Source organism: Pleurodeles waltl, chromosome 5 (genome assembly GCF_031143425.1).
Source record: "Pleurodeles waltl isolate 20211129_DDA chromosome 5, aPleWal1.hap1.20221129, whole genome shotgun sequence".
NCBI classification, from domain to species: domain Eukaryota; kingdom Metazoa; phylum Chordata; class Amphibia; order Caudata; family Salamandridae; genus Pleurodeles; species Pleurodeles waltl.
The window spans coordinates 1,775,802,439-1,775,829,058 of NC_090444.1; the positions used below are offsets into that span (position 1 = coordinate 1,775,802,439).

Genomic DNA, 26,620 nt, shown 5'->3' on the forward strand with positions numbered 1-26,620 from the left:
TCTCCCTTATGGGCACTCTGTGGGGTATTCAGCTTGTCTAACCATTTAGTCAACTGCTGAGCTGTCAATCCTTGTAACAAAATGTTACTTGCTTGGACTGGTGGCACCTGCTGTGCAACTGCATTCGGAGTCTGCAGGGTCAATAATGTTAGACTCCGACTAGTGTTTGGGCCTGTCACAGTATCTGGAAGTGCTACAAATGGACTAAGGTCTAGCAATGATCTTGATCCGTCAAAAGTCTGTCCCATAGGAGAGACTACTCGAGCATTTTCATTATGTCCTCCCCTCATTAGGTTCTGGGACGCAGTAGAATTCCTCTGTGCAAATAATAGTACCGCCGGACCAACAGTAATAGGTAGCGATATAGCATCTGGGGCTGCTCTGGCATTTATGCTCTGTGGGAGAGTAACTCCCATATTTTGATTCATCATCGGAGTCATATCTGACTGTGTCCCTGTTACTGGAGTGAATCTTGGCATTACCTGTGGCTGCACTTGGTGCAATAAAATCAGAGTTGGCTCAGTCTGAATCAGTATCAGACCTGTTCCTTTGACACCACTAAGTTTGAAGTTGTTTCCATAATGGGCATCTCAGGATACATTCTCTGAACCTGTGACAATTGCACCTGGGGCTGCACTACAGGAGTGGTAGGCACATTAAGACCACTTTGCACCGTATTCTGTGTCAGGCTAGCATTAACCTGCACCGGACTCACTGTCCCATTAACCTGTGTCGGGGCTGTCAGATCAACACTGGTACTTGGACCACTCTCATGTACTGTATATGGTGGTGGTCGATCTCTCAATAACTGTAATAAACTCATCTTATTCTGAGTCGTCCTCTTCATTTGAAGATTTTCTTGTCTCCTTACTCTCAGGACAGACTTTTATTAGTTTTCCTAGTTGCTTTCTTTCCTTCCTTCTCATTTTCCTGCGTAATTGCCAGAAACAACTTAATTTCTTGCAAAGTCTCCATTCTCCATGCTTTCTGAACACAGTCCAACATATGCCTCTGCTGGAGTCTTTTCTGCCTTTCTCATTCTCCTCTCAAATTTCAGTTGCTGTTGCTGTCTAGCTACTAGCTCCCAAATTGCTATTGCCTCAAACTGTGCTGGTCTTGGAAGAGGCTTCGATTCATATAGCTCCATCCGTAAATGCTCCAAAACCCTCAAATTGAATGTGCCATTTGTAGGAAAATCTAAGCTCCCATCTTTCTCTGTCAATTTGCACCATTGCTTTAGCCAAAAACAAAGTGCGACACCCTTCTCTTCCATTACAATGTAAGCTGGTGTACCTTATGGCGGTGTAGCTTCGCCTTCACTCGTTGTAATATAAGCATCTCCCCTTAGGGCACTTTTTAACGCTTTGAAAACTTCATCTTTTTGACCTTTTTGTTATTCAAAATCAGGAAGTGACTTTTAATCCCAAGATTCCTTTCACCTATGTTTCTCAACCAATTGCCTCTCACGGATGGCTGTCAATCCGTGCGCGACCCTTCTCATTAACCGACCTATCCCAGCGCGGCTCCAATGACGTCACACTCACACGTACTATTGCTGACAAAGTCTTCCGGCTCCTCTTCCTAAAACACCAATTCACACAACTAAAGCAAATACTGCGAGCCCTAATCAAAAACCAAAAACAAATCTGCTGGTTTACTACAGGAAAGGTAACGCAATTGCTTCAGAAACCTTACGGATTTTTCACGGATGGCTCTTCCCACACTTAAAAGCTACTCCTTTTTTCTCAGTCTCCCAGATTCGCAAGCAAAATTTGACCAGAAAATGTTACTCTCAGCTGATCAATGGGTCTGTCCTGGTGCACATAGGACTCGCCAAATCTCAGTCGAAAGTTTCTTTCACTCACTTGAACTCACACTCTGACTTGTTGACCACGCCCGATCAACCTACTAAACCAGGCAGATTACAACATAAAACCAAGTGTCTCATACACTTTTCAATATACTCCAGAGTCTTAGACCACGCAGGGTCCATACATCAACAACCACATGGACAATTTTTTAGCACAAAGCGCCACACTCGTAAAGTTTGACGACTTCCCTACTCTCACACTTCGGAGTACGCACACTCCTACTACAACTTCATTTGGAGTGCGCAAACTCCCTAAAACCCTTACAACCCTCACAATTCCTCTGCGATTTGCATAGCTGTGCAAGCGCAACCTATTTCATTCACCCTGTCACTAGAACACCGGGAACATCGTCAAACAACCATTAGCAAGATCCAGGATCTTGGAAAGTAATTTCTGGACTTAAGGGAACATCTTTTTCTCTCCAATTATCATCACTGAAAAACAAAATCCAGATATCGATAATAAGGAATTCTGCTACCACCTCTGGGACCTTCAATCCTACTATTATTCTCTGTTAACACCTATCACTTTGTACCGGACATCAATGGCGACCTCTTAAAGAGACAAACCATCAGTCTGTCTTACCGTCTCTGTTTGTCTATTATTCTATACTGGACGTCTATGATAAGCTCTTAAGGAACGAACCATCAGTCTCTCTTACCGTCTCTGTTCGTCTATCATTCTATACTGGACTCTACAGTAAGCTTTTAAGGAGACAAACCCTCCTCTGCTACAATCTCTGTTAGCACGTCTGACCTTAATAAGTAAACTTACAAGCGGACGCGGATAGGTCGATGAACCTTTTGACTCACAATTAAGATGTTCCTACGGTAGCTCCAGTACATAGTCAATAATCATTACACAATAATCAATAATCATTAGTCATCAACAACATCAATAATCAATGGAGTCAGGAATTGTCACGCACCATGACCTTTCAGTCAGGAATAACCACAACTTTTAGTAAAAGTTTCGAATGTTTATTTTCCTATATTAACATTACTAAGGTAATGTAAATTAATCTCAAAATCACATTAAACACATCCAAAAACAATACTGGTTGTCCAAAGCGGCGGAAAAAACGTAATCTAATCAAAGTTTGAACAACAACACGTTCTAAGGTTATGGTGCAAATCAATAGCAAAGTCAACTGCGTCAATGTAATTATGTACATGAGGTTTAGCAGAGAAATTCACCAAGCATTAGTCCCTGTTATAATGAATTAGTGGGAATCCTTAACTAATATCAGATTAGCATCAGCATGTTGGGCTTCATGCAAAACAATTTAGTAACACAAATTTGGAAAAACATGTAACTATGGCTCTATCAAAACAGCGCAGTTGGTACCTAGAAAGAAAAAGCAAATATACATAATAATCACAGTTTAGGTTATACTTATCCTCAGTATGGATTAGTAAAACAGAATCAGTCTTCGTCCTCAGAACATCAGTCGATTAGCCAGGCATCAGGATTCAGCATCAAAATTCAGGAAAGGCAAAGTCTCTAAGCAATAAAGTTAAGCACGTCTCTTATCAAGACGCATAAGAAAGCAGTAACCTCTCGGTCAGGAAGAAAATGGGCAATGGGCTGTCTTCTCCCAGTGAACTGTTGTTAAGTCAAGGTTACCTAAACTACCTCCAAAATCCCTATTGGTCAGTTAATCATATGTTCACACTACGTCCAATAAAACTAAATTCCCAAATCTATGAATTCTAATATTACTCCTTTCACATGTCGTTGATTGGTTTGTCTTGCAATGTCCTCATCATCCGGCTTGTCAGGTAACAATATTGTTGCAGCTTCTACTCTAGTCAGTATCTTCATTGTTCTTGTCCTGGGAAAGTCAGTCTCATACACATTACACATAAAATGTTGCATTAGCAGGAACATCATCTTCTAGCAGTCGGTTCTCATGAGAAGCAAGCTTCAGCTACGAGCACATTTAAACAATACAATAGAAATTCACAGTTTAACTCCTTTGGACAGCCATTTATTAAACGCTAAGAAATACAGCTTTTAAACGAGGCCTGACAAGTAGGCCAAGACACTTGCTAAGTTAAGGCCTACAATTAATAAAGCTAAAGCTTAATTCATAACCCTTAATATGACATATTACTACATTAGTCTAACATATATTCAACATTTCATAATATTAAATCATTGATTAGTACATTTCGTTAACATTGGTGGCCATTCTTCGTGATCACATTTTCAAATGCGTGCATTATTTCTCTATGTTATTTTATTTTCTTCATAAACTTATTATTCAAAATACATAAACACTCATTAATAATTTTTATTAAAACACCTGCGCTAGCAACTGCACAGCCTTTACCACGCGGGGCCTTTACCACACAGTCTTTACACGCAGGTTAGGATCACACAGGTAAGTATTTTTGCCTTAAATCCGTAGTACTTTACCATGCAGGTAGGTATTTTCTTTTTTAAATAACATACTTTTTTATGTTATTAAAAAATTATTTAAGGGTTTAGGGATGGGCAGAAATAAATGGAGGTGAGGGTGACTTGAGAGTTCAGAGTGAGAGTGGTAAAGGGAGGTGAGGGTGACTTGGGGGTTCAGGGGTGGGTAGACAGAGGGAGGTGAGTGTGACTTGAGGGCTCAAGTCTGTAGAGGTAAAGGGAAGTGAGGGTGATTTGAGGACGACTCAGGAGTGTTTAGAGGTAAAGTGAGGTGACAGTGACTTGGTAAAGGGAGGTGAGGTTGATTTCATGGTTCCGATGGTTAGAAGTAAAGGGCTCGGGTGGGTAGGGGTAAAGGAAGGGCAGGGTGACTTGAGCGCTCGGGGTGGCTAGAGATAAAGGAAGACAAGGGTGCTGTAAGGGCTTGGGGTGGGTAGAGGTAAAGGAAGGGCAGAGTGACTTGAGGGCTCGGGTGGCTAGAGGTAAAGGAAGACAAGGGTGATGTAAGGTCTTGGGGTGGGCAGAGGTAAAGGGAGTTGTTCACTGTGAAGGGGTGGAAGTGGTGCCCATTTGCAGGCCAAGTAGGCATCAATGTGTGCCTGCGGAACGTCTTCGCAGTTGTAGAGGGCCGTAAACATGGAATTCCCATCAGTTGTTGCATTTCGCAATCGCCCAGCTCTGTTCGACCGTAATTGGCCTCTCAGTATGGCCAGCTGTCTCTTGTTCCACCGTGTGTGGTTTGTTTATCCTGCCGCTTCAGGTTTTTAACCTTGGCAGTCAAGTTAGTTTCCACCACCCATGTCTCCCTGCCTCTCGCAATGGCCACCAAGGAGATCACCCCCCGACTGGTAGTCTTGAAGCCATCTCACAATGTGTGAAGGTACACATCCTGCTCCGTGTTGTGATTAAATAGTTGGTGATCCCTTTACGGATCTCTGCCACGTCTACAGGGTCGTGGAGAAGCCACAGGGTTAGAAACCAGGGGGGTTCATTGCCCACTGAGGTACCAGTGGGGAGCCACGTAAGCTCAATGTGGGCATGATCTGAGATGGAAATGTCTAATATCTCAGCACTATCAAGGGCGTGGAGGAGAGTGTGTGTCACAAAGATGCAGTTCATTTGGGAGTATGTGGGACTAAAAAGAATAGTAATGGGAATCAGGGTACTTGTAACGTCAGAAATTGGTAAGGCCTAAGTCCAATAATTCCCATTTCAGCTGTGCCGACATGGCTCCATGCCCTAATACATGGATGTGCATCTATCCAATGCAGGATCCCACACCAAGCTGAACATCCCCCCCCAACTATGATGTCTCCCCTGGCCCCTTCCAGCTGGTCCCTTAGAGTGCAGCAGATATAAGCATCTATAAGCATCTTGAGCATTGTTGGGGGTGTAAATGATGAGCAAAGTAAACTGGTGATTCCCACTGAGCAGGTCGAGCGTCAGGAACCATCCCTCCCAATCCCCTTAGTACCTCGGTGATATGTGGACCAAATCGTGATTTATAGAGTATACCCACTCCCAGTGTTTTCGAGTCGGTGTAAGCCCAGTGACGTATGCGGTATTGTGAGTAGGCCAATCTATGCATGTCCACCCAACAAAGATGGGTTTCTTGAAGAAATATGACATCAGGGTTGTGGTGTAAGATGTATCCCCAAACCTGTTTACGCTTATTTCGGGAATTAAGGCCCCAAATATTAAGTAAATGAAACTTAGCACCTTCAGTTATATACATTAGGATATGTGTGTAAGGAAACCACATTCATATTTCAGGCCCTGGGCCCTGTTAAGAATGCAAATGACCCATACAAAGTAACAAGCGATAGGACTGCTTGGGTTAACTGTCTATGACCATCATGACCCATAGGAGCAATTACGGACCTGAAAAGTAAAACGGTTAGAGAAAATCCAAGTGCAATTGGGGGACAACAGGGCCCAAGTTGTGTGGTCGTCACCCTCTGAGATTAGCACTGAGGCACCTGCATCTCACCAGAGTAGGGGACACAGGGGCCCGGCCAACAGACAGTGTTGTAGTTGCATCACTGGAAGGTTCCAGGGGGAGCCTCGCCGAGCCCCCAAACGCCAACGCCACTACAAACGTAGGTACCGTTGATCAGTAGTGCCTTAATAAGTAATGGCAATCATCCAGAGATGTGTCGCTTTTTTTAAATGCAGCTGGCGGTAGAAAGTGCAGGTGAAGTGTTTTTGTCCATACTGCAGAGGTGCTGGATAATATCCTGCTTTGCCTCTTGAGTCTTTGTTGTAGCCAAACACTTATCCTGGTGGGGGTGTTTGGGCAGTGGTCCAGGTGAGTGTCTCTGGAGGGATCTTCAGGCGTGGGGGTAGGGGGTTATCCTTATCTGTAGTGGGAAGACCTAGCAGTCGTTTTGCCTCAGTCAGGGAGAGAAGCGAGTACCGCCTGCCCTCCCAATCAAAGAGCAGTACAAATTGGTGCCCCCATTTATATTTGATGTCCATTGCACGCAATTTATCAGTGACAGGCTTGAACTCCCTCCTTCACCACAGGGTGGTAGACGAGAGGCCATGATACAGTTAGATGGTGTGGGTCAGCTATCGTCCTCACTGCCCAGAGGATACCCTCTTTTTTCGTGAAGAAATAGACGTGAGTCAAGATGTCAGGAGCTGCATTTGGTCAACCCAAGGCTGATGCCACCCGGAGCCCTGCCATACCATTTCTTGGTCTTCTGACCTGGCATCTACCATGCGCTCTAGGTTGTCAACTCAGCCACCAATTTCAGTCACCTCTCTCTGAACGTCTCAGATACATGTCTTGAGATCCGTTTTGAGAATGCCAAGCTCGGATTGGATTTCTTGGAGGAACAGGTTCATGTAATCCTGCAGAATAGGGGTGGAGGGAGATGTGGCCTCTGCCTGTCTCTGAGGTTGATCTTTCTGCTCCATAGCTGTCCCGGGTGGCTTGGCTCATACGGAGGTCATTGCAGCCTCCTTAGTAGACTTAGGGCCTCATTATGACCCTGGCGGCCAACATGCTGGTGGTGTTCCCCCAGTATATTATGACCGTGTCGCATTAGCCATGGCCATACCGCCGGCCCCTGCAACTGACCGCCAGGCGGTCATAATCCCCAGGGCAGCGGCAGCCTGTCCATGGCGGTGTGGCTGGCAGTAAGGGGGACTCGGGGTGCCCCTGGGGGGCCCCTGCACTGCCCATGCACTTGGCATGGGCAGTGCAGGGGCCCCCAGGCACAGCCCCATCAGGCATTTTACTGCCCAAATTTTGGGCAGTGAAATGCGCGACGGGTGCTGCAGCACCCGCTGCACATCAACATTGTCGCCGGCTCTATTATGAGCCGGCTTCAATGTTGATGTGACTTTTCCGCTGGGCCAGCGGACGGAAACACTGTTTCCGTCCGCTGGCCCAGCGAAAAAGTCATAATAGGGAGCCACAAATACCGCCCGCCAGCACTGGCGGTATAGTGGTGCCCGCAGCTTCAGCGGCCTTTTTGTAAGACCGCTGAAGTTGTAATGAGGGCCTTAGTGGGTTGCATAGTTCGAGAGAGGATTGAGGTGCAGCACAGGGCTCCTGTGGCTGGAGCAGAGTCTCCCTGCTACCTCCAAGTAGTCCTCAGTCAGTTTTCTGGTGTAGTCTACCACCAGCGTCTTGAGGCGTGTGGGGGAGCACTCCATTGTGAGGATTTGGTGTTGGTTTCTCCAGCACAACGCACACTCCTCCTGCACAAAAGGCTAGCATAGTAGCAGGTGATCCGCCACTGAGGTGTGTGTGGGTTAAGAGTACCGAACCGAGCCGGAAGATAGGTCCTCGCCTCTTGTCCAATTGAAGTTGTGGTCCACAGTGCATGAAGGCACAGGAGAACCGCTTTGGGTGTAGCTGTGATTGTCGGTAAAGGCCTGTGCAGGAGCAGAGGAGGGCCGGCACGGTGCACACAGTGTAGAGATCGGTGCTCTGGGCCACAGGAGACCGGGGATACCCAGCTGTGTCCAGTCCCCCAGTGCCAGCAGTTGGGGCCAGGTGTTTCGCGGGTGCCCAGTGGGCACTCAGAAGCTACCAGCGTGGTCAACCTGGCAATCTCTCCAACAGGCCCCTCCTCCGGGCCTTAGGCCTTCTCAGCACCCCTACCTGCTGCCATTCAGGAGTAGAGCACCTCCAAACTTAATCAGTCCTGCAGGTCATGGGCGCACTTCCTCCTGCGCAGCACAGTCGCCAGTGCCTGCTTGCGCCCCAGTCTGTGTTCAGGATGGGGGGGCAGAGTTCTTTCAGAGTTCTATGTAACCTTGGCAGGGCCTCCAGGGGGCCGCTATTTGGCCAGCAAGGGGCTCTGGTCGCTTTCCTGGTCCTGGAATCGCACAGTCAGTTTCGGCAGATAGAAGGGGGGAGAGACGCTTCACTGTAATGCGGGCACATAAGGAGCAGCTTGCCAGGTCCAGGGATCGCTCTGCTCACCTCTCCGGAAGGCTGCACAGTTTTTCATCCCTCGTGGTCGGCGCTGCAGACCACGCCGGAGTCACCCCAGCACCCAGAGGCAGCACAGGGGGGATCGCACTCAGCAAGTGGGTCGCGCTCCCCAGGTCTGGTGTTCAGGGTCGACACCTGCCTCTGTGATAAGCTCAGTGCTCCGCTGCAGGTAAGCCGCGATGAGGGAACAAGACACCCAAGATGGCCACGCTGCATCAGCTGGGTCACAGAACAGCTGGTGCTGCAGCTGTGCCCCGGCAGAGATGTGTCAGTTTCGTCCTGGGGCAAGCCACTGTTCCATTTCAGGGTCCGCCATGGCACCAGTGCGGTGGATAGCAACGGGTTTCTTGCTGGAGGCTGGAGCTACCCAAAGACATATCTTGCTCCAAGCCCGTTCTAGCCATGCCCCCCTAACAGACAACTTTTTAAAACAATTTACTATAAGGAGCAAAAATATTTGCAAAGATATAGTGCACTATTTTGCTTTTGTTATGCATAAGTAAGCCTTGAAAAAGCTTAAAAGGGCAAACAGACTTGTCAGGGAAGCACGTTACAGCGGGCACAAAGTCTGGATATTGACAAGATTTGGACCTTTACACAAATGCAACCTGAATGAAGTATAACGAAAACCTATAACTTCAAATGTCATATACAATTAGAAGAGGTGAAATTTGGCAAACTGCACCCGGTGACATGTAACTTCATTTTCTAGTGAACTTACATAAAGTTTAACAATTATCCATGAAGTGAGCTGGCCTTTCCCTCTTAGATCTGAATTAAAGGTTATTATAGATTATTTAACATTCATGGGACATACTAAGACCAATCTTGAAGGAGCTTACCCAGTTATTCTTTTTGCCCGCGTAGACCTCCATGTTCTCTCCATACTGAGGTTCTTCGACTAGAGTCTGGTACTCAAACATGAGACGGGAGCTCTCACGCAGCCGGCTGCACTGGTACTCATGGTACTGTTGAACTAGCTCTTTCACAACCAGCAAGAGGCATTCGGGGTCCTGGGGATTCCAGGATGACAGATTCTAAATATGAAAAAGGGGTGAGTATGAGAAGCACGGCTGTATTTATATTTATTGTATTTTATTTTATCAGGAGTAGCAAAAAGACTGAGCTTCACACTGCATACATGAAGCATACGTATGAAAAAATGCATCATTACAGTTACACTGACAAACAAAATAAAAACAAAGCATTAGATATCCATAAAAATCTATCTCATTGACCATACAGCAGTAATGAAAAAAAACAAAATTTTACTCCGGCAGTTTTGTAATGATTTTTCTTGAAAAACAATCAAGGTACACTAAAGGAAACAAGACGATGCCTAATGCAACTAAAATTTAAGTAAAGGAGTAATCAACTGAAAAGGGGAAAATATCAACCTATCGTACAATGTGAGTCATGGTAGATGATGGAACAAAAAACCTGGGGCCAAATTTTCTATGGGCTTTTGTAGTTGCAAAATGGTCAATTTGCAAAATTGGGCGGCTTACGGCTGCAAAATGGCCTTTGGGTTTGTACAAAACACAAACTGCGATTCAGTAACATGTAATTGAATCGTAATTTTGGTTTGCAACTACATAACAAATCGGTATTTGGAAGGGGGCATGTTTAGTGCGTCCCTATCCAACAGAGATACAGAATGGGATGTGTGAATGTTTTCTGACCGAAATCCAGTCGCAAAACATTAATACTTTATGACTACACAAAAGTTGTGGTAGCCCATTCACAAACTGGAAGGGGTCCTTCCCCTTTGGAAATGTTTACGAAAACTTTTTTTAAGAGTATGTAGCGGTCACATGGACATTACCAACCCACATATTAAAACATTGGTCCGTTTGCAAAATACCACACAGATCGCAAAAATACTGGTCGCAAATTGTGACCAGTATATTGCAACCACTGTAACTAGCATAATGCAGACATAGATGGGTGTCAGAGGGAAGAGAAGCAGAGACCTGCAAATTAAAAAAACTGTCAGAGCTAATAAAGGGAAAACGAACGACTGAACAGTACATAAGTGAATAGAAGTCCATGTTTTCTTATTCGGGGACTTCGTGAATCATCAGCTGATGAGAGGGGACTCAATACACGTAGAAAAGTGTAAACGGATGGATGGAGTTTTACGGCACCCCCTGGATGTACTTTTACACTTTCTTTTGCCATACACAAAACAGGTGCCTAAAATCCAGGTATGTTATTGAATCTGTCATGTAACTTCCTTTAAGGCTGCCTGTAAAGTTCTCTATCGCCTGCTATTTCGCGCAGCTGGAAGGGCAGCCAATTGTGCAAAAACTATGTTTCCCTGTGAAGAAAGCCCTTCCCTTGCACCTCCAGCAAATCCAGGGTAGAGCCTTTCCCATTCTCATGCTGGATTAGGAGCTACTCAAGTCCCTGCTTCCCTGGCCATTCCCAAGGTGCCGAAGGGCTAGAATGAAGTGTGTGAATACCAAAACATGCACAAGGCAAACCACGGCTTTTTACATCCACTTCCCACTCCTAGCATAGGACTTATAATTGCAGATCTCTCTGAACTCGTGGCTGAGAGGTCTTCAGTGGTTAATCCATTTACACCTAACAGGAATCCCTTTGTAATTTCCTGACAGGAGTAAGTGAGGTATTTTCAGCTGTAAACATTGGTTACCAATGAAAATACATTTGGCATTTGGCCCAGTGTCGCTAGTCAGCTAAAGCAATGAGGGCTATGTTAAGCATCTCCTAGGACTAGGCTAAATGTTTCCCAAATGCAGTCAGATACATGAAGGTGGTCTTACAGGTTGTAGATGAAAGGGCGCTACAATGCCATGTGCATCATTTTTGCTAAACAGCATCGACAATTGTGTGTTCAGCTCCTCTTCAAACTTGGCAGGAGGAGGCATTGTTTCGCAGGTGCCAGGGAGGTGGTGATCCACCTGTCATCAGTGAATTGTTAGGTTATTTGTGTTTGCTATATAGTGAAGCCGAGGGATTGGAAGCCATGCCACTGGATTTGTTCATAGCAGACCACCCACACTGCAGACCAGAACAGGGCAATTAAGGGCACGCTGATACTGCACACAGTTTACTGTAAAGATATTAAAATCCATTACAGTTTAAAACCAATATCAATCAGTTAAAACAACACAGGCACCCACTTCATAAGGTGCGCACTGTTTGAGAGCCCCATATTGCCATTAAAACACAGCACTAATATCAACAATATGATCACGATAAAGGCTTGATTACATTAATTACATATGCTTGGGAGCAGCAAAGAATTCACCAACGCTGAATGGCTGTACATTTATATCAGGAGGGTACAATTCGATGGTGACGTAAAATCCAAACTACACAATTCAAACAGTAAAAAACATAAGACGTACTGCACATATTGGTTGCTAAAATGACTACATACGTATTGAAAATGCTTGGGTGCCTGTCATGTTCCAACTCCCAAAAGAAAGTTAAACATTCACAACCTAACACACATAATGGTTACTAAATGAATCCTTACAGTGCTTATGTGCTTTCCATATTCCCTCTCCCAGAAGAGAGGAAAAAACCACTTGCATCAATAGGTCAAACAAGAATAAAAATCTAAAACCCATATACCTTGCAAAAATCCAACATTATCACATTGCCCTATAAAGACCAGGGGGGCTTAAGCCATTATACGCTGCTCGCAGTGCCCCTAGTGAACCAAATTAATGCAAAAAATAAATTTTGTCAGTGAGACATTCAACACTGTGTTATCAGGATCCAGAGACACAATTATGGCCTGCCGACAGGAGTGAACCCCCAATTCGTTCCAATTATCCCACAGTAGGGATCTACACTCCTTCAACAGTGCTGGGCACAAACATACCACATGCTCAAAGGACTCCTCCCAGCTGCCACAGCCCCTGCAAATTACGCCATCCGTTGGCTGTCGCCAGTTGGGAAGATGCTTAAAAAAAAGCCCAGTCTCCCAACCTAAGAGCCATGAATTTCTCCATCAGATGAATACCATAAGTGCATGAAAGATATTTGGCCCAAGCATGGTTACGTTCGGCAAGGAGGGCTCTAGCTGAGTGAAAGGACTATAACTCCACTCTTTTTGATACCGATTTTAAACAGTAACTTGAGATGGATTGTCAGTCCAAAGATCCTCTACTCTCAGTAACCGCCTACAATCATCCAAAATACAAGAGTATGACCTTTTTGCCTCACTGGAACTATTTTCAAGCCATAACAATGACTCCAAAGTGCCCTTTTTTGCTCTGCGTAACTTATGAGACAATTTCAGAATGGCACCAGCACCAGCTGCCTGCTGATCTAGGAGGCAAAATTCAAGCCAAACCGGGGCAAGGGACGATAATTTCGGCCGACAAAAAACCCTCTTGTAAATCTTAGTAACCAAGTTATTCAGCATGGAACTGTCTCTACCCAGCAAAACGTGCTGGGCATAAGTCAAGGAGGGTATGATCGTTGCTCTCATGACTTCCAGCATTGATGACGAACTTGCCCCACTAAGAGATTTAAATAATTTCGAGAGAGAGACCTGCAAGGTCAATGCTTTTCTTCGACCTCTTTTCTCTGTTTCACAAAGCTGCCCCTGGCATCAATATGCATCCCTAAATACTTATAACTTTGGTCTGAAATGATTATATTACTGTTATAATGCCAGTTACCACCTGAAAGCCTTTTTTACCGAAACAGACCGCCTTTGTGTTTAACAAATTTACTTCCAAATTATTGGAAGCTATGTGGAATGATAACCGATTAAGCAGCCAGTGTAGGCCAACCCTTGTATGGCTAAGTATTGCCAGATCGCCAGCATAGAGCAAGTGGCTGATCCGTAGGACACCAATCTTGGGGCGATGGCAATTAATAGTGTCGAGCAGAATTGACAGAGCCACAATAAAAAGATTGAAAAGCAAGGGAGCAAGCACACACCCCTGCTTCACACCACGAAATGTGGGGATTTTCCTCAAAAGGGAGTGGCTGTCTCCCAATTTAATGCAGACCCAGGTGTCTGTATGCAACTCAATTATTGATCCCAAGAGCACAGGTGATATTCTCCATTTGTGTAATTTGGCTCACAAAATCCCCCTAGGGACCCGATCAAACGCTGCCTTAAAGTCCACAGAGCAGCAATGCAGCACAAAGCCTGATAACACTACCTTGTCCAGAACAGATAGAGCTATTAAATTGGTCAATGTACCAGATCCAGCAATAAACCCTGTTTGACATATTGGAATGAACCCCTTCAACTCAGCCCAACAGCTCTAACAGGAGACTAGCATAATATTTAGCCTCATTGTCAAGTAATGCTATAAGTCTGTAATTGCCTGGGTCCAACCTTGAGCCGCCTTTGTGCAATCGATGGATTATAGCACCACGCCATGACTCAGGGATTCTGGAGGACTTCACACAATAGTCAAAGAGGTTTGTGAGCCGGTCTGCCCAAAAGGTTGTATTGAGCTTAAAAAGTACTTGTGGGAGGCCATTAGGGCCTGGTGCTTCATCTAATTTTGCCCTGGATATAATACGGCGAAGACGATACGAAGAGGGACTCAAGGCTTCAGAATGACAATGCAAAGGCTCCGGGGTATGTGCGAAAGGTTGGACGATACTACAATGAGACTGCGCTGCCTTACCCAGCAAATGGTCTTCAAGCTACTTACAGAAAAATGGCTGGCCGAGATCCTAAAACTGCCATACCCCCTTTGCTGATTCATTAATTAGGGACCAAAATTTTCTTGAATTTGAGTCTTCGCTGGCACAGACAAGCTTTAACCAGAAAAGGTTGGAATGTTTCAGTTTTTCCTCGTAGATGGCCTTCCTGTAAGCCTCAATAAACTCAATAAAACATTTGAATCTGGACTCTTACGGGTTGCCCCAGCAGCTTTATTATGAGCTTTTTTAAATCCCTGTATCTCCCTCGAAAGTTTGAACTGTGTGGTTGAAATAGGATTACTAACTGGTTGAAGAAACCTTAACCATAGACTGGAGATGTGTCTAGTCCATAACTTAATTGGAGACATTTTGCCAGCCTTGTCAGAGTCTAGATATTTAACACATTTAGCCATTACTGCATCACTAATGGTGAGGATCCATTTTATACTCTTTAGAGTATCAATACATGCTCTGCCACTGACAGCCCACGTGATGTTGGAGGCTGGATTTTATTACAATAGTCTGGGGACGATTGTCACTCTTAGCCTAAGGGGATATTAGACATTTTTCAATGAAAGGGAACATTTCCACATTACAAATAATGATGACCAAGAAGGAACGTGTCAACCCATCCGATCTCATCCAATCCAGTGGAATGTTTTGCGGCAGAAACCCGTTCAATACTTTATATCCCATGCTGTTTAATTGTAACACCATACGTTCACCCAAGGAGCTGTAAGGGCATCCCCTTGGTTTGGACTGTTCAGGCACCAACAAATGATTGCAAAGATTGGGCCCCTCAAGGACCTTGGTAGAGTCTTGGAACAGATTTGTTTTAAAATCCCCCGTACCAAACAGTCAACATGGGGCTGATCACTAACTAGGTCACCCAATACTTGAATCAAACAGTTCAGCTTCCACCTTTTTTCCTTTGCCCCTGGATTGATGTAAACATTTATCAAGAAGAGAGTTTGCTGCAATCTCCAGTTACTGATCTTAATACCTTGTACCCAGGTCTCCTCCAAGGTAATCAGCGTAATTTGCCCCTTTAATTTAACAGCAACATACATAGATAACCCACCCCAGGGTCTACCACTTTTATACTCTCTGAAGGCAGCTTTCCAATATTCTAGGTACCCTGGCAGCATACAAGTTGCCTCTACCCAGGTTTCCTCCAGAGCAATGATTTCATGACAATTTAGGAACAAAAATAAGTCTGCAGAGTGTAACTTCTGAGAAACGGGGCTAATGTTCCAAGAACATAAAGCCAGAGATTCATACCTAGGCCTTAGGGGTGCCTCCAGGGAAATTCATTCGGACGCCGATGGATTAAGACTGTGGGCAACCAGCCCCAGTTTATCCCCATAAAATTACCAGCTTCAATATTTCCTGGGCTATTGTGTGAGATGGAACTGCCCTGGGCACCTTTCAGAATTTAATATGGGTTCGACCCATAGGGGGCTTTTCGGCTTATTGGATCAGACAGCAATGAGGGGTCTTTAAGGGGCTAATCGTGATGCCCCATAAATAAAATATATCTTCTCTGGCCAAAACTGACTGCACGAGGACAACAGAGACTAGTGTTACCACAGTAGCTTCCACAGTCTGAGTTGCCTTTGGAGGAAGAAATTCAATAGAGACGATATCGCCGGATCCTATGCCACCCAACTCAGGGATAGCCTTAAGTAATCTTAAAATGTTCCCCCTGTTCAGTATGTCATGGGCACCTCTCGAGTGATATTCAGGATTGAAAATTAACTTTGTAGTTGAGCACTCAGGGAGGATCATTGTTTGAGGGCTGGTGGTCTCTTTGATAAGTCCGACCCACCAGCCTAGAGTCACATATAAATCACCTATAAATCCGTCATGCCTCAGTTCCAACCGATCAGTGTGAGGGATCTTATCCTTAGAGAATTAATTTACTTTGGGGAGGTGTAATGCTATGTGAGTTTTGACCACTGACTCCACTTTGCACTTAGCCTAGCACTACACTGTCACATTAGTGACCACCAGCTTCATTTTGCATATTGACTTTATTTTGGCATTAGCCACTGCCACATTAAAAGCTGCAAGTAGTTTTCCACGTTGTACTGTGCTCATGTTTTTATTCTTCGTGTTTTTTCCCACCAAGGGCTTAGGCTGATAAGAATGTACTCAGACGGCAGGGACGGTCTTGTTTTGAATTGGCACCTTGGGATTGTGGCCAAGTCCCGAAATTTAATTTTCAAAGCAGGCCTAAAGCAATCAGCATTTTTTTTTTATAAATAAACTTCTGTAGGGAGAGGGAGGTTCTAGACTTTTCCTTTCTTGTTTGTTCAAAGTATAAGAGGCCGAGACCAGATGGACTGGGAACAGAGAGCGTTCGCAGATCTCAGGCACATCCAGGACACTAGAGTGTGCCATCCTTCCCGTGAGGATAAGTGATATCTCTCTCTCCTCAATCGATTCTGGGATCTAGTGCTGAATAGGAGGGAGATGAAGGAGTGATGGCCTTTTCTCACAGTGATGCATATTTTTTAATTCATTATTTGCTTTGCATTATAATATAGATACATATATTTGCTGTTTATATTGCAGTGGAGAATCATTTGTACATTCTTTCATTTCACTGCTGTGACCATTTTTTAACGTGTGCTTTCGGCATGCTAATCTCCTATTAGGAACCTTGCGTAGTGAAATAATAAATGTCTTCTTTGGACTAAGAAGTGCATTCCAGATATTTCTGTCAGTGCATAAGTGTTTCAGCTCGGCCATTAGTGAAGCAAAACAGGAGGGGAGTCGTTTGACAATCTGTGCTGACAGGGATATCTTGATCAAACACTCCAACAGCTTCATGATGGTTCGGCTTCATACTTTTTAAGCTCTTGACAGGAAGGAAGTAATCATCCTGAGTTTTAATTTTTTTCTGTGCCAGTTCGGATTGATGGATCACATTTACCAATGATACTGGTTGTTCTGACCAAAATGAAGACCTCTTAATTTCTGACAGAACTGAGCTTAAACAGGTTGGGAGAGATGACAGGCTTTCTATGATCAGAGAGCAGCAACAGGCCGGTTGGACCAGATTAGTATTTGCTTGTGCTCTAACAATAAACGGATTTCAATTATCTAATTTGCAGTCAATCCCCACCACATATGTGGCTAATGAGTTCAACAAATCAACCTGCACATCCAATTTGTCAGAGTGATAATTTAAAGCCAGAACAGTAGATCGTAATGTTTGCAAAAACTGAGACCAAATAGGACTACCGGGGTCAGCTGCAGCACTGGTCGTGGTCTTAGGCTGAGTACCTAAGCACTCCACAGATTCTGTGCAAAAGCAAGATAGGTCCAAGAGGGATTGATCATTTGGCTCAATTCCATTAAATTAAATTTGAGAGTTGCCTGTACCTATTGTGTATTTGTGCAGGATTTTAATCATGCCTTGTACACCCCCCACCCAAAAAAGTTCCCAGGTGGTACCACCAGGGTGGTGTGTTTTCTGGGCATGTGGCGGTGGATCTACTTGTGCAGCCGAGTGGTGCAGGTCTTCTAAACGCGTGGGCAGCAGCTGCACAAGATTGCAGCTCCAGGAGTTCTTCCTCCCTAGCAGAGCTAGAGAAACACTGTGCTGGGTCTGCGGCACACCCCAGCTCGGTGGCAGATACATAGAACAGAAGCAAGACCGGCTTTGCTAGGTTTGAGGACCTTGTGAGCAGCGCATCCAGCCTAGTATAGTGTTTACTGTCTTTCAGCCCTCTCGCCACTGACAGCTTTCCGCAGTCCTCCCATGACACCCGGAGGGGTCTGCTTCAGTGAGCGGTGTAGTTAGAATATAAAAAAAGGAAAACAGTGGGAGTGGGCATTGAGAGGTTCCAGCCCTACAAAACTAACAAGGGTTTCTATGTTGGGAAGTAGCCCAGGTACTGGTAAGCACGTTTTACTCACTAGATGAAAGTCAGAGCCAAGCTATAGGAAGACATGAGGAAAAGGATTTTTTCTCAATAAGGGACCACCTTGAGATCATTGACTCCTCTGTCAAGAGGGCAGTGGAGGAAGCCCTGCAGCTCCTGGGAAGGCAGCTTTTAATTTTTTGTGGCACGCAACCAAGAATCTCTAGAGTAGGGGAGGGTCTTTCCAATATCCCTGGGACCAATGAACCACAGGAGTTTGAGGGCACAACAGCACATCGTACAAGTCACAGAGGAAAATAGATCATATCAGTCAGTTGAAAGGCTCAGAGACGCCTCCCTAAGGACCGCATGTTGCTCACCTCTATTACTCTCCTGTCAGAAGCTGATGAAAAGAATGCAATGGTCCCATATACGGGCCCATTTGAGAAACAATATTTTAACAACTTCGAGGCTTTGAAAAAGGACCGAGACCCAGCCACCCATTGAGGGACTCGTACACGCTCAGTGGTCCCATTATCTGAAGCAGATGGGGACCCTGATTGTGGTTTGGATATGCTGGAGCTGTAAGTCTTCTAAATTGGGGCCAATTGATAAGGTGTCTCTGTATGTGGCCGGCAGAATTTAGAAGCCTCAGTGGTGGGCATAGTGATGCCAATGCCAGAAATCACCAGAAGCTGACATTACAGTCAAAGTTTGTTGAAGAGTATTGACAAGTCTGAGGAAGCCAACCAAAAAAAGTTTCTATACCTCAGGGCCCTTCACAAAGATCCTCAATATGTATCAGTATGCTCAAGGAGGCCATGGTCTGCTACAATATGATTCAATATGAGATCCTGTCGGGGGAGGGTAAAGAAAGCAAACTGGTTCTTGGACAATGCCAACTGCTCTCTCTCGGCCGAGCACAGAGACTCCTTCCAAATTAAGGTAGACCCTAATCTGGCAGCACTGGCCTCTTCCATGGCCAGTCTGTTGTTGGAAGGGTGCCTCTTTGGTCAGCCATTTTTTGAAGGAACTCAACTAGTTTGTCTCAGGATTATGCTGTTGAATAAGGCACAGACTACTATCAAAATAGACTTTGGGTTCAAACTGTTTATAGGGGCTGGTCAAAGCAGGGAGCACTTGCCTGGATGGAAAGGTTTTTCATGGCTCCCAGAAGAACTGATACTTCAACAGAGGTGGTAATTCCAGGACCAGTAAAGAATTGGAGGTTTCTTCCCCACAAGATGTTGCTATGATAGAGAAGCACACAGAGGATTTAGGGGAACAGTTAATGCCCGAAGGTCCCTCACATATGGCCTATCCATTTTACCTACTCAGATCTGAGGGAAGGCTTTGTTACAGCTTGGCCCACGTAAAATCTAGGACGCATGGGTTTTCAGACCATGAAAGGTTTTCATTTAGTTTTATGGCAAACCAAAGCACTGGGGGTTCACACCGTTTCTTGTCTTTCTCAAGAAAGATGCACTCTAATGGATGCACAGGTTGCACCTTAATGACAAAGGAGCTATTGTAAGAGCTCTGTCCTGTAATCAGTCTCAATGAATTTAACAAGTGGTTAGTTCATGCCATTTCAAAATGGACAGGATTCCTCTCCTGAGGGGCGCCCTCATCTCCTAACGACTGGATGCTCAGATTGATTCCAAGATGCCTATATAAAGATGCTGATCTTCGGAGCCTACTTCAATTCCTGCAATTTCAGTAACAGGATATATTTTTGAGCTCAAGGTCCTTGCTTTCAGCCACATCCCATAATACAACCTAATCAGGATGGTGGGACCATTATCCTTTTCAGTTCAGCCTATCATCACAGGTCCCTTACTGAGCCGGTCAGAGGTTGAGGGCCGTTCAGCTGCGGAAACCGTGAGGTACTTTTAATTGTTCTCCCCGACTGAGGAAGCCAACACAGAGCTCCAGTGGTGGCTGGATTACATGAAAGCCTGAAAAGGCAGGGCAAATACTCAGGACAGATCCAATCCTTATTATAGTCAGATGCCAGTCAGAGGGGGAGGGGGACTAGATGCAAAGACGTCGCTACAGAAGTAAAGTGGTCTGCCGACACACTGAACTTGCACACAAATTGTCTGGAATTGCAAGTGGGGTCTTTTGTAGTGAAATGCTTCACGTATGATCAGTTCACCTGCTGGGTATTTTTGAGAATGGGTGCCGCCTCTGCAGTAAGGTACTTCAACCGCCCAGGAAGGCCAGGTTCAAACTACACACAGAGCTTGATAAAGGTTTTTGGCAGTTTTGCCTGGACAACTGCATGCCAAAGGTAGAAGAGTACATTCTGGGCAAAGAATGTAGTGATGAACTGAAACTTGATCCATGTGAAGGATTCTAGCATCTGGATGCCTACACCCCGGGTCTTCAAGGCATTGTTTAGGTGAGGCCCATGTGAGGTGGATTGGTTTGTCTCTAACCTGATGCGTCAGCTGCAAAAGTATTTAAGCAGGAGGTGAGAACCAGAGGCTCTGGCGGTCGATGCGTTCCTCCAGAATTGTGCGGGAGTCTGCAACTATAGCTTTAACTCCTTCTCTATGATTCTGAGAGTAGTGCGTCATGTGACAAGGCATAATGTGTAGGTAATCCTAGCTACTCTGCTCTGGAGCTGAGTGCTCTTGTTTCCAGTGCTAATGGAACTGTCCTGGGACTCTCTCAGCCACAACTGATGGTCTTTCTAGGGCAGTCATATCAGTTAGTTATGGGCAAGACCCTGAGCTTGATAGCATGGGGTAGGTGGTCAATCCCAGGGCTTTTGGAACAGACTGAAATGTTCATCTAAACTTCCTGTCCTGGTTTCAACTAAAAAATAGAGGTCTGTCTGGGAATGGTGGTCTAGTTGGAGTCTGGATAGGGACGAACTTGCTTAAGTCATGATTTTGTTTTTTTCAGCCAGGCTAGGCTTTTAGGTCTATTAATGCGATCTCTTCAGTAGTTACAGCACACACCTTACCATGCAGGGATCCATGGTTGCTGAACATCCATTGCGCACAAACTGCTGCAGGGAATCAGCCGGTCAAACACTCACAACTTTGGAACGTCAATTTGGGTTCCTACAAGTTACTTTCAGACAGTAGCTTTCAGTAAAGGTGACTTGTTGCTGTGTCTCGTATATTGTTAGAAGGTTTAGCTTTTAAGGACTGGATTTGTCCAGTGGCATTTGTACCCCAGTTGTGGTAATGGTAACAACTGCCAGATGGACCCAGTCTAACACTTGGATTATGTCCTAGCCTGCCTTTTGTGATTCTCCAAGCTTTCTGTGGTGAAGTCTTAGGGAGTACAGGAGTCCCTGATGGCTAAAGTACACCCGGCGGGCTGCACAGCTCCTGATGTCAATCAGGAAATCTTTCAGGGTAAAGTTCTCTTTAGTTATTGCCAGTTGGGTTCGATGAGTCATGGCCAAGTCTAGAACTGATATTTCCTGCTTTAAGGCCCACTCTGCAAGAGGGGCTAAAGAATCCGAAGATTTTTCCTTGAGCAGCAGAGTGGAAGAGATTATCAAAAGAGCACACTGATTGACAAATTCTACCTTAAAGTTTTATTTTTGAGACTGTGATGGGTTTGGCTTTTCTGGTACTGAAGAAGCTTTAAACGTAAATCAGCGCCTGCACTCTTGACATAGAATGAAAAATTTTATGAGTATTACAAAGGAAGAACAAGTTACCCATCTTTGGTTTCTGGTGATACCTGTGCATAGAATGAAAGCAAGCACACATTAGAGATGTCAATATCAAGTTCAGATCCCATAGAGGCGTGATAAAGACTTGACAGGAAACACGTGAGTAAAACCTTTTTTTAAATGCATTATAACCTGAGACTTTAAACAAAGAAGGTTGGGTAGGTAAACACAGAAAGGCTGAAAGTGCCCACAAACAATCTTTCACAGCATCTACCGCAAAGCCTTACTGGGCTAACGAAAAAACAAACAAAAGAACATCAGAAAGTTTGACTTGTGAGGGCTCAGAGTTTTAGACACCACACCAGATAACAACTTTGTCTCAGTGCCCCATGTAGATTGGCTTCACTGTCTGGCTGAAGCAATGACATCAAACACCTCAGTCGGCCAGTTAAGCACATTTAGTTGCTGCTGCTCAATCTACATCCATTGAGATGTAGGTTGTGGAACCTCGAATGCAGGTCCCTTCTCTGCTGCTGAGACGCAACGTCCACCTGAAGTGGAAGCTGAACGAAGGACTAATGCTCCCACTCAGGAGCAATGCGTCACACACTCGCCTGGCCCAGGTTGGGGCAATAAGAATGACTTGGTCCAGGTCTGAAGCTAGAGGGAGCAGACACACCACCAAAGGGCTGCACAATTGCCTTTTCAAAGGCTGCTGCTTGCTGGAGGGAGGACTTCGGCTTGGGGAGTTCGGGGGCATGCCAGGATCATCTGGATTGGTTCAGACCCAGGGCGCTATCTGTATCACTATGCTCTCACACTATCTTGCTAGTGTTCAAGTGGCAGGATGGGGGCAAGTCCCACTAGAATTTTTTGCTTTTTTTGGACTTGTGTCTAGACTTCAAATTAAACGTATGGGAAACCTTGGACTGGGAAGTGGATTTTTAATGGAGTCGGCCTTGGGACCAAGACAGCAACCAGGCCTGTAACTTGGAGGAGGAAATAGAGACAACCTCTTCTGTTCGGTGACCCTGAGTTTAACCTCCTGGTCCTGCGTTGCCTTGGAGCGCTTAAAGGCACACTTGTCGCATGACTCAGAGTCATGCCTGGAGCCCCAGCACTACAGGCACACCTTGCGCAAGTCCATCTTTCCATAATCTTGACATGGCTTGAGTCCTGTAATTTTCAGTGGGGGCATCGTTCCCTAGCACGTTTTAAAAGATTTAGGAGTTATCAGAAGTCTGGCAAAGTTGGGAGCTGAGCTCCAGATCCACGTCAGAAGGCGCAGAAAGGAAGGAACAGATGTCAGCACACAGGGACCGTGGCTGTTCAGAGTCACTATGGGGCCCTCGGCACAGGACCGCTGCTGAAGGATTCTCAGGATCCACTCTGGCGGATACTCTATTGGTGACAAATCTGCAGTCACAAATAACAACCAGAGCGTACTTCTATTAAGGACGCGGAGGTGAGAACTCTCTTCCTCGTCTATCCATGATTTAATGAGCACATCCAACGGAATAATATTGATTGGCAGGGAGTAAATCTTTTGTTTTGTTGTTTGTGAGTTTTACATTGATCCCTTTTGTTGCAGGAGGTGCTGACCAAAAACTAGAATAATGTCAATCCCAGGTTCAAAAGCTGGACGCAAGAAGAAAAGGCAACGGGGACAATATAGTTAGCACTGTGCCTTGTGATTGGTACTTGGTGCTGTTGCATTCTGGGAAATGGCGTTTTTTGGATACATGGTGATTTAAAGTTGAGCTCTAAAGGCTGCAGGAAAAGGAACAGAGCAGTGCATAGAAGATTCTCGCCTCTATGTCCTTAACAGAAGTGAAACCTTCTGTTACAACATGTAGGACATTTTTCATGCTGGTAAAATACAGCTGGTCTGAATTTCAGGCAATGCCATTAATTACTTGTAGTTCAAATGCCATGTGCCACCCAGTTAAAAGGCGAACTGAAGGCTCTGGAAAGTTTTATTTAGCTATCACTTATGACGTTTAAAAGTGTCTTGATTCCTTTACTCACCTGTTGAGAGCAGTGGGAGGGTTAGCGTTGTTCCGAAGCGGAGCATTTAAAGGACGAAATGTGCTCACGTCACATGCGGGCGACGAGCTGAATCTCTCATTGTACAGCTCATTTTTAAAACACTTTTCTTACATTTTAAATGAATAAAAAACAAACATAATATAGTATGTAGTGCTCAGTGGAAGAACAGCGCCATACCACAAGTACAGTGACACTCTCAGCTAGTTGTTTTCATAAACCTAGTTTAATATCATCCTTTCTATATAACCATTACCTTTGCCTAAGGCTATGGACACACCATACCTGGAGAGAATCGAGTTTTTCTGAACAGCTCCCTCTGCTGTTTATTTCATCTGCTGCATTAGGGTCAGTGCAGCTTTAAAACATATACAGCTCCTCTGCAAAGGACCACTCTTGCGCATCATTTCACTTCTGCGTGTGTGTAGCAGTGTTCACCTGGGTCACATTCCACACAACTTCACACATTTTTAGGGCGAAGCCTACCAGACTACCCCAATCCACCCCAGTCCAATATACCCAAATCCACCCCACCACTCTCAAATCTATCCTAGTCCACTCCAATCCACCCCTGTACACTTTGCCCCACTCCACTGCAATCTATCCAACTCCTTTCCACTCTAATCTAATCCACTCCACTCTAGTCTACCCCACTTCACCACAACCCACTTCACTCCAATCTACCCCACCACAGTATATCCAAATAGACTCCACTCTCCCACACTCCTATACACCCAATCTACCCCACTCGATTCAACCCCACTCCACTCCAATGTAACCCACTCCACCCCAATTCCCTCTACTCCAGTCTACTCCACCCCAATCCAATCTACCCCAACAACTCCACTTCGATCGATCCCACTCGACCCAAGTCAACCACAATTCACCCAAATCCAACCCACTGCAATCTACTCACCCACTTTAGCCCTCTATCCCACTCCACTCCAATCTACCCCATTCCAATCTACCAAACTCCAGTTTACCCCAACTCCACTTCACTCTTCCCCACTCACTCCACTCCAATCTCAGCTCCTTTCCAATTTATCAACTCCACTCCAATCGATCCTACTTCAATCTACCCACTCCAATCCATCCAATCTATCCAACTCCACTTCACCCCAATCTACCACACACCATCCCACTGTACCCCATCTACCTCACTCGACTTAATTCCAACCTACCACATGCCACCAAAATCTGTACTACTCCAGCTCAATCTAATCCACTGCACCCGTATTCACCTAATCCCACTTTAATCTACCCTAATCCACTCCACCCCAAACTACCCCTCTCCAATCTACCCCAATCTAGTCCACACCAATTTAAACCACCCTATCCCAATCTACCCCACCCCAGTCTACCCCACACCACTCTATCCAACTCCACTCCAATCTACTCCACTCCAAACTACCCTCTCATCTCACTCCAATCTACTCCACTCCACTGTACCCCACTCCATTCTACCCACGCAAGTCTACCCCACTCCAATCTACCTCACTCCACTGTAATCTACCCCCACTCCACTGTAATCTACCCCCACTCCACTGTAATCTACCCCCACTCCACTGCAATCTACCCCCACTCCATTCTACCACACTGCACTCCAATGTACGCCAATATATCCCACTCCACTCTACTGTGATCTACCCCACTTCAATCTACCCCACTCTAATCTACCCCAAACTACTCCACTCCAATCTATCCCAGTCTACCCCACTCCATCCCACTTTAATCTACTCCACCCCAATCTACCCCACACCATTCCAATATACCCCACTCTGCCCCAATCTGCCACACTCCACTCTATACCAATCTACCCCACTCTAAACTACTCCAATCTACCCCCACTCCTTTCTGATCAACCCTGCCATAGTCCGCCCAATCTACCTCACTCTACTCCTCTCCAATCTATCCCACTCCACGCCAATCTACCTCACGCCTATATACTTTACTACAATTTACCCCACTCTAATCTACCTCAATTTACTCCACTCAAGTCTACCCCACTCCAACCCAATCTACCCAGTCCACCTCAATTCAGTCTACCCATTCCAATCTAGCCAACTCCCACATTCCAATCTATCCCACTTCACCCTACTCCAATCTATTCCAATCTCCCCACTCCATTCAAACACACTGTACCCCCACCCCACTCTCCACCAATCTATCTCACTCCAGTCTACCTCAATCTACCCCATTGCACTTTACCCAAATCTACCCCACACCAGTGTACTCCATCCCACACCACTCGCCACCACTAACCGTTAGCCATGCTGAGCAGCAGCCACCCTGGTGTACATAATGGCTAAAACACATTACCAAAGCCAATAGCGCTAGCATGGGTGAAACATATTGGCTTTGCCAATGCTTGTTACCAATGTCATCCTTATAGTAAGTAGTTGTCAGTGGGGAGATCCAGGCTGTAAGAATATAGTAGGCATCTGGGGCAGGAGTCAGTCCTCTTTGGGTAGAACGTATGAAATACATCATGGGCAAATGGGTTTGATGTAAAACATTACACTGTGGTAATTTCAATTAATGCTACCTGACACACCGCGCCTCCATGAACAACTTCATAATCTCAATCCCATTTGGCTTCTTCCACTAATGGGCAGTGTTCATGACAGTCTTTTTTAAGGGCTCTGTACATCAGTGTGATTCCCTC

General features: G+C 45.3%; 1 protein-coding gene across 3 annotated transcripts in view; it reads right to left on the bottom strand.

Moving 5' to 3' along the window:
* BABAM2 (BRISC and BRCA1 A complex member 2) overlaps positions 1-26,620 on the bottom strand; it is a 795,977-nt gene that overhangs the window by 654,927 nt on the left and 114,430 nt on the right. For all 3 annotated transcript variants that reach the window (XM_069236219.1, XM_069236221.1, XM_069236218.1), the window contains exon 5: positions 9,588-9,782. In XM_069236219.1, coding sequence (XP_069092320.1) covers positions 9,588-9,782 — 195 coding nt within the window. The remainder of the gene's footprint in view (positions 1-9,587; positions 9,783-26,620) is intronic.